Raw genomic sequence first — 11,754 nt, 5'->3', positions numbered from 1 at the left:
CAATTACAGTTTATATCTTTAAAGGCCGTTTTCCTTCTACATTGAGCCAGAAATCTCCACTTGAGTACCATTTACATACGCCAAACTTTACAGTTTTGTTCTTATCTATATTCTGAAGGTTTTTACAGAGGTTAGTTCATATTTGTTCATATATAATTTTCCAGATTTTATACAACATTTTATTCCTAAAAAATTATGAAAATGTATTTATTTTTGGCTGTTGACAGTATTTTCTGATTTGTAGAGTGATAAACGGAGATATCTAAAATCCCCTCTGTAAAAAACCTTTGACTATTATATATATAAAAAAATTAAACAAGAATTTTGAACCTGACTTCATACAATGTTAATATTTTTTTCTAGAAATTATCGCAAATTAGTGCACATTTAATTAGATAATGCCTAATTTGCATATTTTAACATAACATTTCAGAAAACTTTTAATACCCTTTTTTTTTTTTTTTTGCAATTATTAATGTAATCAATCAACTGGTGATGTATGGTGATATCTATTAGTAGTTGTTTTTTACCCTATTCACCAGGGGTGTCTCGCCTTTAGTAACATTCCTGTCTTTTTCATCAAAATGTTTGAGGATTTCTGACTTTTGGTTTCAGATGTTAGTGTCCTGGCAAATCTGAGCACAGTTTGAGACATGTTGAGATCTCTTCTGAAACCCTACAGGAGAGACATGTGAAATTACTGGGGTCTTTTTCTCAGGAAAAACATCTTAGATGCAGGAGACCTTAGCAAATGTCTCCATTTGCTGTGTAGTAGAAATAAATGAGATGATCTAATTTGCGATATTGTTCTTTCCTGCGGGTACATAGGCATTTAGTTTGTCTCTCTCTTTTTTTTTTAGTGTGGATTGTATATTACAGTATACATTTGACAGCTTGTTAAAGGTTTTGGTTTTTGGACAATGCAGATTCAAGATACAAAATTATGTTATATAAAAGAATCAAAAATTCTCATTCCCAGCTTCCAAATGCTGCCTGAATGCAGGACTGAATGCATGCTTTAGCGTGCTGCTTTTTTGCAATGCTAACTGTAGCATAGTCACATGCTGCTTATTGTTTTGTTTTTTGTTTTTTGCGGTGAAACTAGCTTACATAACTTCTTTGGATACAGGATGTTCTAATTCACTGTAATAAAGTTGTATCCAGTTTTTGATGCCTGCCAAACTCTATCCATTTAGAAGATTAATCCCTCACATGAAAGCATGTCCACAGACAGAGCAGCGTCATCGCTGTTAATGCCAAAGACACATTTACAAAGATTTTAACATCATCAAAGATTGTTGTTCGTGAGCAGTGTATGCATCTGGGATTTGTGTTTTAAACGTCATGGATATTACTTAGGCATTAACACATACAGTACAACAGAAGAAAACTTAAGTAATATTTTGCCTTGTGAAAAGAGATGTTTTTGTACTTTTTTTGTCCATCATCTCTATTCATTTTAAATGGAGGCGATTGTCATGCACAGATTAGGAGTTTACACAAGTAAAATTATATTAAACAGAGTTACTGTACAAGGGTGAAAATCACAAAGACGTGTCCAGATCATATTTCACCCCAAATTATACAACCCCAATATTTCACGACAAATGGCATATCTGAGATATATATATATATATATATATATATATATATATATATATATATATATATATATATATATTGCACTGACATTGTTGATAGCAATACAAACAAAATATTTATATTATTTATTTTAATTATTAATTTCATTTGTTTATGTATGCCTTACAATATTATATTATATTATATTATATTATATTATATTATATTATATTATATTATATTATATTATATTATATTATATTATATTGCACTGCTGTATTGTTAACTGGGCAAAATTTAAAGGCAAAATACAACTTGATGCTGATTATAATTGATTAGATTATAATTATTACATTTGGAGGAGAAATATGACCTGGACAGGTTTTAATCTCACAGAGATTCTACTATATATTGTTGTAATGTTAATATTTCCAGGATATTCCCGCCGGACCGGCCAGATGAGCGATGTAGTGCTAACTTGAGTCTGATGTGCTTGTGTTATTTTGACAAGTGTGTTTACTCCTGTTTCTCTGGGTTGCCTCCAGAACCACACTGTCTTACTAACTGCACCCTGGGGACTGTAACGCAGCTTGTGCTCGCCGTGCAGTAAGTGCCACGATCCTACTCGACCTTTGACCTCACAGTGACCTCACTAGTCTTTCGTCTCACTGATTTTAATGGGATTTCTCTCACCGCATGCCACGCAGTTTCTAGACACTGTATCACCGCTAGGCATTATGGGAAATAATGTATGTGCTTCGTTGTGGTCACACTTTTTAAGTCCTCATGTAGGTGTGAGCATGCCCATCGTCTGATATTAACTGACCTCACCAATAACCAGTCATCCAAAAAGCTATCAAGAGTTTTTATTGGACCGAAATTATTATCTCAAACATGGGGTGGAATTTCATATGCCAAAACACAAGAAACTTTGGCTGATATGCAGTGGCTTAAAAAATAATAATAATAATTACACAAGCAAACAAAGTGAAAAATGTCCTAAATAGATGTTTTAACAGATAAAACAATATAAAATAGAATTTTAAATGAAGGCAAAGTATTTGCACACTTTTTTATTTTTTAAGTGACTTAAGTGTCACTGTATAAAACATTAAAAATTGTATTTTAAATGAAGACAAAAAGTATTTGCACACTTTTTAAAGTGACTTAAGTGACACTGTATATCAAACTCAAATGTGGCTTTTTGGATGGCGTTATCATTTTGACTATTAATATATAATCACTTAACTTTAAATTTTTCTCAGGTCCTTTGGCTGTTACGTGTTTCTGTGTTTGTAATTGTATTATTTTTGTCCATTTCGAAGGGTCTTAACTTCAGCAGCCGTACTGATGGAGACCACACCATAACATCTTGTGGTTTCTGGGTCTACTGTACTGTACTGTACTGTCTCGTGTTAACAGGACGTGAGCATGCTAGCAGTGCTAGTGGTGTGTGTGGGGTTCATTGGCTGCTGTGTGTGTGTGGATTGTGCCGTTTAACACCTGCTGCTAATGCTGGGTCTCATTTCTTCACTTCTAACAACATATTAATATTTTAATACTCATTATTTTAATATTTCAAATTGCCTTCAATCTTTATACATTTTTATTTTTTAATATTTTAATTAAATTATTTTAGTTTTAGTCATTTTAATTCTGTAATTTTATTTAAGCTAGTTGTCAAGTTTTTTTTTCCATCTTATATTTATATTTTATTTCATTTCAGCTTTATTTCAATTAACGTAAATACTTGATTTCTTTCTTTTAGTTTTAGTTATCTGGTTTCGTGTTGGTTATGATGTCACTGGAGTGTATAAACAGAGTTCCATAGAACTCCATTCAAATTCACTTTGTATCAGCTTCAAAGTCTCGGTCAAAAACTGAAAGCAGATTCATATAGACGTACAGTAGTAAATCCCTGTTTTTGAATTATTCAAACCACAGAAAATATCCACCTCTCATGCTGAAATCTCATTCATTTTTAATTTTTGCTTTATCGCTCGAGAGAATTGTTTAGAATAAATCAAGCTCAAAATGCGTATTTCCTCAAAAGCAGACATTCAGTCCAAAACAAACTGAATATTCTTCTTTACTTTCTGCCACAGAATGCATGAAATGGATGTTTATCGATTTCAGTAAATGTTAAATCTGTAAAAGCACTATTACTTTCGGACCAGTGTTATTTTATTATTAGATGCTATCATAGTATTTTTTATATATATTTTGAATTAGCTTTTTATTTTTAGATTTCAAACTTATTTTATTTTAGTTCATTGCCAAGACAACATTTATATTTTCAATTAAGTTTTTTTAGTTACAATTTTCCATTTAATATTTATATATTACTTCATTATAAATAACATCTTTATATTTCTATTTAGCTTTATTTATAGTATTATAAAGCTATATTTATTTTTAGCATTTATTTTTAGATTTTCAGTTTTCATTTCAATCTAGTTATTTTGTCATTTTGTCAGCTACTTCTATTTAGCTTTAATTTATTTTTATTTCAATTTTAGATTTAGTAATACTAGTACTGTAACTTGTTTTATTTTGGTAAAGGCAAGGCAGCATTTCTTTTTTCAATACATTTTTATATTTTATTTTACTTCCGCTTTATGTAGATTTAATTTAGTTTCATTTTAGTTTTAGTAATTCTAGTACTTCAAGTTTTCTAAGTTACAGATGTCCATCTAATATATTTTATTTTACTTCAGCTTTATTTTTAAATGACGATAATGAATTTGAATAGTTCTACTTCTTTATATTTCTATTTATAGTATTTTTAAATATTTTAAGTTAGCTTTTATATTTAGATTATCAGTTTTAATTTTAATTTAGTTATATGCTTTTTTAAATGTTCATCACTTTTACGTTATTAGTATTTCTATATAGCTTTCATTTATTTGTATTTAAATTTTAGTTTTAATAATTCTAGTAATTCAACTTAAATCTATTTATTTCAGTTTTTCAGTATTTAAATTTTTCATCCAATATTTAATTTCAGCCTTATTTCTATTCATAAATTAACAAAAAAATGATGTTTTAGTTAACAATAACAACACTGTTGCAGACCAACCACTAACTAACTTAACTAACAAAACCAACTTTTCCTCCAGAAGCTCCGAGTTTGAAATCCTCCATGTTTTGTTCCTTGACTGCAGGATTTGCCCCGTTCCTCAGTGGCTCCACCTCTGGACTCCTGTTTCCTTCGACCGGCTCGTCCCGCCAACCGTCGCCCCCCGTCCCGCTGGGCCGCCCACTCGCCCTCATCCTCACCCAAACACACGCAGCGCACAGTGAGGTTCCTCTTCCCCTCGCCCGTCAGACCGGCTCAGGCCATCGCGGAGACAGAGGAGGAGGCTTCCCCACACACTTAACCAGCCTAGACTACATCCTTTTGCACTTTCTTTTAACCAACCCCATTTAGTTGTCAAGTGTGCATATGAATTGAAGAATTGGAATTTAGAACGCATTCTTGTTTTACTTCTGAAATTCTTTACTTCTTGTTTCTACTTCCCAAAAAAAGTTAAGCAGAAAGCGAAGCCCCTGGTCACGTGGTGATCATTATTATATGCTTTGACTTTCCTTTACTATCCCCCGTTCCAGCCTGACCACACGTACACACACCGCCGGAGCGACGGAACCATCGAGAACCTTTCTAAGAACCATTGAACTGCCACTAGAGGGCAGAGTTCTGTGAGCACCAGCTGATCTCAACCAGTCGGAAAACATTCTAGAACTTCCGTTTTGGAATTATCAAGAACCTGGAATGTACTGACGCAAAACTCCGCAAAGTGTTCCATAAGAGGTGCCTACACACACGTGACCTCGCAACGGTCCCGTACTCGCGCGTGTGTGTGTCAATGTACATGTATGCAATACATATGACTTTATATGTGTTGGTCGTAAAACATCGAACTTCTTTTCAGATGTTCTGATTCTGGATAGTAATAATATTTGTCAGAACAGCATAAAAGTTTACATGCATTTACGTTCGCTTTTTTTCTTTCTCTATTTCGGAGGGTTAAATATCCTAAGTTAAATTATGTTCCGTGTATATAGTTTATAAAACTATTTTCTTATTTTTTTCGTACATCCCATTTTGTTGGAAACCTTTGATGCTTGAATTTAAAAAGACTCAGTTGAATTTGTAAGGAGAGTTAAACTAAAGGAGAAAACCACACACTCTAGTTCGACAGGGACGAATGATATATATGATGTCAATCATAACAATGTATTTTAAAACCCAATGTAAAACTGAATGTTAAATGATGACAGGAGAGTATATTGACACTGATTATACTTATGCACATTTCCCTAGTCACAAAACCCTAAAGGAATATCCACGGGATTCTAGTTGGAAATAAGCTGTCATAACTAAAACCAATCGTAAAGGATAGTGGGGTTAACCTAGGGTTAAAAAGACATACCCAGGGTTAAATTTGAAAATATTTACTCTCTTAACCCTTGTTCTGTGTTGAAAATACTTTTCTTCATTTGTTGTTCGTGGTTAAAAATGATTGGCCTTTTAAACTGCTTCTCTCATAATATGCTACAGTATATTATCACCAAATATTGGATTTGGTCTTTTTGTCAACTCAAAAAATGAGGTGCATAAGCTCAGATAAATTAGGCCTACGATCAATATGTTATGAAATGCAAAAGCTGTCCTGATTGAAAGTTGATAAAAAAAAGGTCAAACCCAATATTTAGTAAGTCAGTCAGTTTTAGTTCAATGCAATAACATTAACTAGTATTTTCAGGAAAAAGAGAATCCTCTCCTGGTCAAAATGACCGGAACACAACATGAGGGTTAATCAACATCCCAGATCATATTTTTATCGATTCAACAGTGTATGTTTGGTAACAAATAAGACGTTTTATATTGGGATGCTTTAGGATTGCTTCCACATATGACCAATATTCCACTAGGCGTCCTGTGCACATTTCTTGGGGATGTGTGGACTAGGGTTTGGACAGGTTGTGCAGAAATCATGTTTGATATGCATGCCTTTAAACACTAGCACTTTAGTGCATGTTCTCAGACGCTGTTGTACCTTGTGATAAAGCTCATGATTTAAGCCACCACACACACACACACACACACACACACAGTGTGGCGGCTCATGTCATTTTTTTTTTTTGCCATTGAATTTGCATTGACACATTTAAGAACACTTTTTAAGCCCATTATTGTACCTATTATCTGGTCTTTGTATAGATGTTATTATGAATTCAGATGTTTCTTTTCTTTGAAGGAAAAAGAAAACAATTATGAATGTTTTAAATAAAGTCACTGTCAGATGTCTAATGATAGAGTGTTAAAATTGGTAATAAATTGAATGTGTATTTACAAAAAAAATATTGATTTTGTGATTTATTTGTTTCAAATAAAAAAGTATGCAAAATATTTAAAAAAAATGTTTCTTGAGCAGCAAATCAGATTTCAAATTTTCTGAAGGATCATGTGACTAAAGACGTGTTACGCAGCACGTTTGAGCTTCTGTTTTTACGCTGATCAATGATTATATGTGAAGAGTTTTATTATCTCTTTTTAAAACTTTTTGAAGCATCAAAGTGGTAGTTGCGTATCTGTCTACGGAGGGACAGAAACCTCTCAAATTTCATCAAAAATATCTTCATTTGTGTTATGAAAGTCTTACAGTTTAATTTTTGGGTGAACTATCCCTTTAAAACTTTCAAAGGCGGTTTGAGGACGTGTGTGCGCGCGCGTGTGTGTGTGTGTGTGTGTGTGTGTGTGTGTGTGTGTGTGTGTGTGTGTGTGTGTGTGTGTGTGTGTGTGTGTGTGTGTGTGTGTGTGTGTTGACAGCAGGTCAGTGATCTGCAGGCATGGGGTTGCTGAAGCTTTCCCTGGACTCTCAAATCCTTTCATTTCAGTGTAACACACAGTGTTCTGAGTGAATGTGTGTTGAGATTAAAGCAGCAGGTTGTGTGTCATTATAGACTCATCCAGCGCTTGAGGGGAAGGTCACATTATACTCTTATTCTAACGGCACCTGAGAGATAAACGACGCTTTCAGCTCTTATATAATCACTGCATCTGGACTTCAGGAACTGCTGACTCAAGAAAACACAAAGCTAATGTTTCAGAGACGGCACTCTTGTTGCGTGTCGGTTAGTATTACATCACTGCAGTTTTCATTTCATAGGATTTTTATTAAATGAGCCTTATAAATGTGCTGAAGAATTGACATCATATTCCATTCGCGTGTATAAGACACCCGTGATTAATATTATTATTATTTTTAATTTAAGCATGGTCATGTGATCTCAGTATCACGTGAGGTTTGAGCACAATTGTGTTGGATAAAATAGCATAAAAACTACGTTCAAAAGTTTGGGGTCTTGAAGAGTATATTCTGTAATTAATGACTGGGCTGACAGGACATCATCTCACTTGACACTTATTACACGGCTATTTGCCAAATATAGCCTATAATCAATACATGGAAATTGTTTGTCACTTATTTATATTATGTGAGCAGAAAGAGAGTAGGCTACTACAAAACACAACTATAGCACAGCTAAATCAGTTAACCAGGGGCAAATGGGCAAATAAATACACAGTTCTGTGATTAACCAATCACAATCCACTATTCCAGAACACTGCCGTAGTTCATAAAATCTTAGGAAACATTGTTTAACAGTTTGACTTGCTGTACTGATTGAAGCGCTCATTCCCTGCTGAATTTCATTTCGGTTTCAAGATAAAGTTGTAGAATTTTTTGCCAGAATTAAGTGGACAACTGAATTACATTTTTGTTTTAGATTATCCATTATTATTCAAGTGTTTTCAGTCCGTGAATGTCTTCAAAGCTCAGAATGTAAAGAAAATCAATGATTTCAAAATCATTATGTACATGATTACATCAAACAAAATAATGTAATTCATGCTGTATACAAATGTATACAACATATATAATTCATGCATGTCAACATGCTGTAATTCACTGAATGTGAAACGCATATCTTTATGACTCTAGGATTCAGAAAATGAATTCAGCATTTGAGTTTGGAGATACTTATTGCTCAGATGATGCTCTTTTATTGCTCATGAGATTTTAGGCTTCCGTTTGACCCCATGTTTTCTTGGAGAAACAACTGAGACATAAACAAGATCTCATATAATGGTTGCATTTAGCTTTTTACTTCTGGCAATTGTATTTATGCTTCAAAATTCATAAAAGTTGTGATCATTTGTGAAGGTTATGACGATGGACTCAGTCACAGCAGAAAAATCTCATTATCATCTCTATTTCAGCCCGGCTGAGATGAAGCTCAATGAAAGTGAGACCTGTCACAAAAATCACATGTAAACATTAAAATATTTCTGATAAATGTGGAGGTATTCCTACCGCTGATCTTGATTTAGTTTAGTTTAGTTTTTTAATTGTTTTTTTTAATCATGTATCAGATTTTTTTGTGCAATAGTTGCACAATGCTTGCCTTAACAAACTAATAACTTAATGTCTTACTCTTAACGCTATGACTCACTGCTGACTGATCTGGAAATGGACTTGAGATCTCATTTGAGGCTGTGCTTGACTCTTGGGTCCTGATAAGTTAATTACAATGATCTCATTCAAATAAATCCCTCTGTTTATTTAATTGTCCCGTCCGTGTTTCAGGGACACATGCGTGAATGTGAGCGGTCGACACTTTCATTTCTGTCTCAGATAATCTTCTTAATGGGTTTCCATGTCTAAACTTACAAAACACCAGACTGTGTGTGTGAACATCTCGGTCTTCTCCTCCCAAACGTTTATCCAATCTTTATGGATGAGAATATGTAATTAAATAAGTGATGGCATCCGTCAAACACTAAGCCGTGGGTCCTCGACTGTCTCTATCTATCTGTCTATCTATCTATCTATCTATCTATCTATCTATCTATCTATCTATCTATCTATCTATCTATCTATCTATCTATCTATCTATCTATCTGTCTATCTATCTATCTATCTGTCTATCTGTCTGTCTGTTTTATTGTTTTGTCTCTGTCCATGTTTCTTTTTGTTCCTTTCATATAATTTTCAGGGATAATCTTTTTTCTCTTCCTCCCTTAGATTTGAAAAAGATTTAATCATTTTACAACTGTGGTATGAGACTGGGTATGAGACATGTTAACTGGGTATGAGACAGTGACAGACCATGTTTGTTCTTCTCCCAGCAGAAGGTGAAGGGCTCGTGATCTCAACGGCTGGAGATATGGAGCCAGAAGACTTGAGACTTGCATGACGGTGTGTGTGTGTGTGTGTGTGTGTGTGTGTGTGTGTGTGTGTGTGTGTGTGTGTGTGTGTGTGTGTGTGTGTGTGTGTGTGTGTGTGACTGGCAGATGGCTCAGTCATTGTTGGGCTGCTAAACCTTTGCATGCTCTTGTTAAGATGAAGAGACTTTCCAAGATGACTGTTGCATGGTAACGGCAACACTGCAGGCCTATATATATATATATATTTTAGTATTATTATTTTTTATGTATGTATGTATTGAAAACTCCTTGAAAACTCATATATATATATATATATATATATATATATATATATATATACATCCCTCCATATCAGAAAATGTTTCTGATAAATCCTTGAAAACTCATTACATAATAATGGTCCAATATGCAGTCCAACGATGGCATAACACTAATGTTATGTTATGATGTAACACTCTTCAGAAAAGACTTTCAGATCTCATTTATTTCATATGATTTTTTTTAAGCTCTTGTAATATTAGCCTGTCATATTCTGCCTGGAAGCATCTGTTGTGATGGAGCTTAACAGGAAGAAAAAGATGATCTGATCAGAGCTTGAACAAAATGATCATTTGATAAAGAACATGGAAATAATCTTTCACTGCCTGCAAATATGATCTTACATCGGCAACAAAAAGATTTAAGCAAAACACAACAGGACAGAAGCACTCTGTTATTCTCAATGAGACAGGAGGGGGGTTGTGTGTGTGTGTGTGTGTGTGTGTGTGTGTGTGTGTGTGTGTGTGTGTGTGTGTGTGTGTGTGTGTGTGTGTGTGTGTGTGTTGTGTGTGTGTGTGTGTGTGTGTGTGTGTGTGTGTGTGTGTGTGTGTGTGTGTGTGTGTGTGTGTGTGTGTGTGTGTGTGTGTGTGTGTGTGTGTGTCTAATTGTAAGGGCCAATTTTTACTTAATCACTTTTTTCAAACGACCTCACAAATTAAGTAAAATGTTAAAAACTGGTGTGATGATATTTGAGGTGCTCTTCAGTAATTGAAAAGCTCATTTCATATTAAACTTGAGAGACCTTATCAGATGTTTTATTTCATAAAACATAAACAGAACAGTATGTGCAAATGTTATTGTTAAGCTACTTAAAATGACTCTTGTCAAAGTAACATTGGCAACTGGTTGGTAAGATCTTACTCGAGATGCCATGAAAAAGCATGTCCTATTTTCCTCTTGTACTGCACACAATTGTTTCATATCAAATAGAAGGAAATTAGAAAAATCTCAACAACACAAAACAAACTGGTTGCAGTCAAGTCGGCAACTAAAACTAAATTAACATTTCTGAATTGCTGCTCCTTTGTGAAATGAAATAATGAAGTGTTTTTACATTGCTCTTGTCTATAATAAAATTGGTTTTAGTAAAATGAAATTCTGTTAGGATTATTAGCATTTTGCTAACACGGTTAACATGTTGCTAGTATGCTGCTAGCATGATTTAACACTTTATTAGCACATTTTAACAAGTTGCTTACATGATTAAACACATTGCTAGCATGTTTTAACATGTTGCAAGCATGATTTAGCATATTAGCATGATTTAGCACATTGCTACCATGATTTAACATGTTACTAACACATGTTCAACATGTTGCTAGCATGACTTAACATATTGTTAGCATTTTTAGCATGTTGCTTACATGATTTAGCACATTGCTAGCATGTTTTAGCATGTTGCTAGCATGATTAACATGTTGTTAGCATGTGGCAAGCATGATTGAACACGTTGCTAACCTGAGTTGGCATGTTTCTAGCATTATTTCAACTGTTGCTAAACTGCAATTATGAATTAATTAAATCCACAAACAAAAAAAAGAAAATCAGGATGGGGCAAATATTGGAAAACATCACAAAAGAATATAAAAATTTTTGGGATGTCCTGAGGTGAGCCATCTTGA

General features: G+C 33.9%; 1 protein-coding gene across 6 annotated transcripts in view; it reads left to right on the top strand.

The window, feature by feature from the left end:
* Positions 1-6,946, top strand: part of mtcl1 (microtubule crosslinking factor 1) — a 96,841-nt gene extending 89,895 nt beyond the window's left edge. For 3 of the 6 annotated variants that reach the window (XM_077222106.1, XM_077222105.1, XM_077222104.1), the window contains 2 exons: positions 2,127-2,187; positions 4,746-6,946. In XM_077222106.1, coding sequence (XP_077078221.1) covers positions 2,127-2,165 — 39 coding nt within the window. In that variant the 3' untranslated portion in view covers positions 2,166-2,187; positions 4,746-6,946. Of the gene's footprint in view, positions 1-93; positions 221-2,126; positions 2,188-4,745 lie in introns of those variants that run through there. The other 3 variants (XM_077222100.1, XM_077222103.1, XM_077222101.1) reach the window with 2 other exon arrangements.
* The last annotated feature ends 4,808 nt before the right edge of the window (positions 6,947-11,754 follow it).

This window comes from Siphateles boraxobius, unplaced genomic scaffold (assembly GCF_051911475.1).
Source record: "Siphateles boraxobius isolate OS27281-9 unplaced genomic scaffold, OSU_SipBor_1 86, whole genome shotgun sequence".
Taxonomy (NCBI): domain Eukaryota; kingdom Metazoa; phylum Chordata; class Actinopteri; order Cypriniformes; family Leuciscidae; genus Siphateles; species Siphateles boraxobius.
This window is presented reverse-complemented; position numbering and strand designations above follow the sequence as displayed.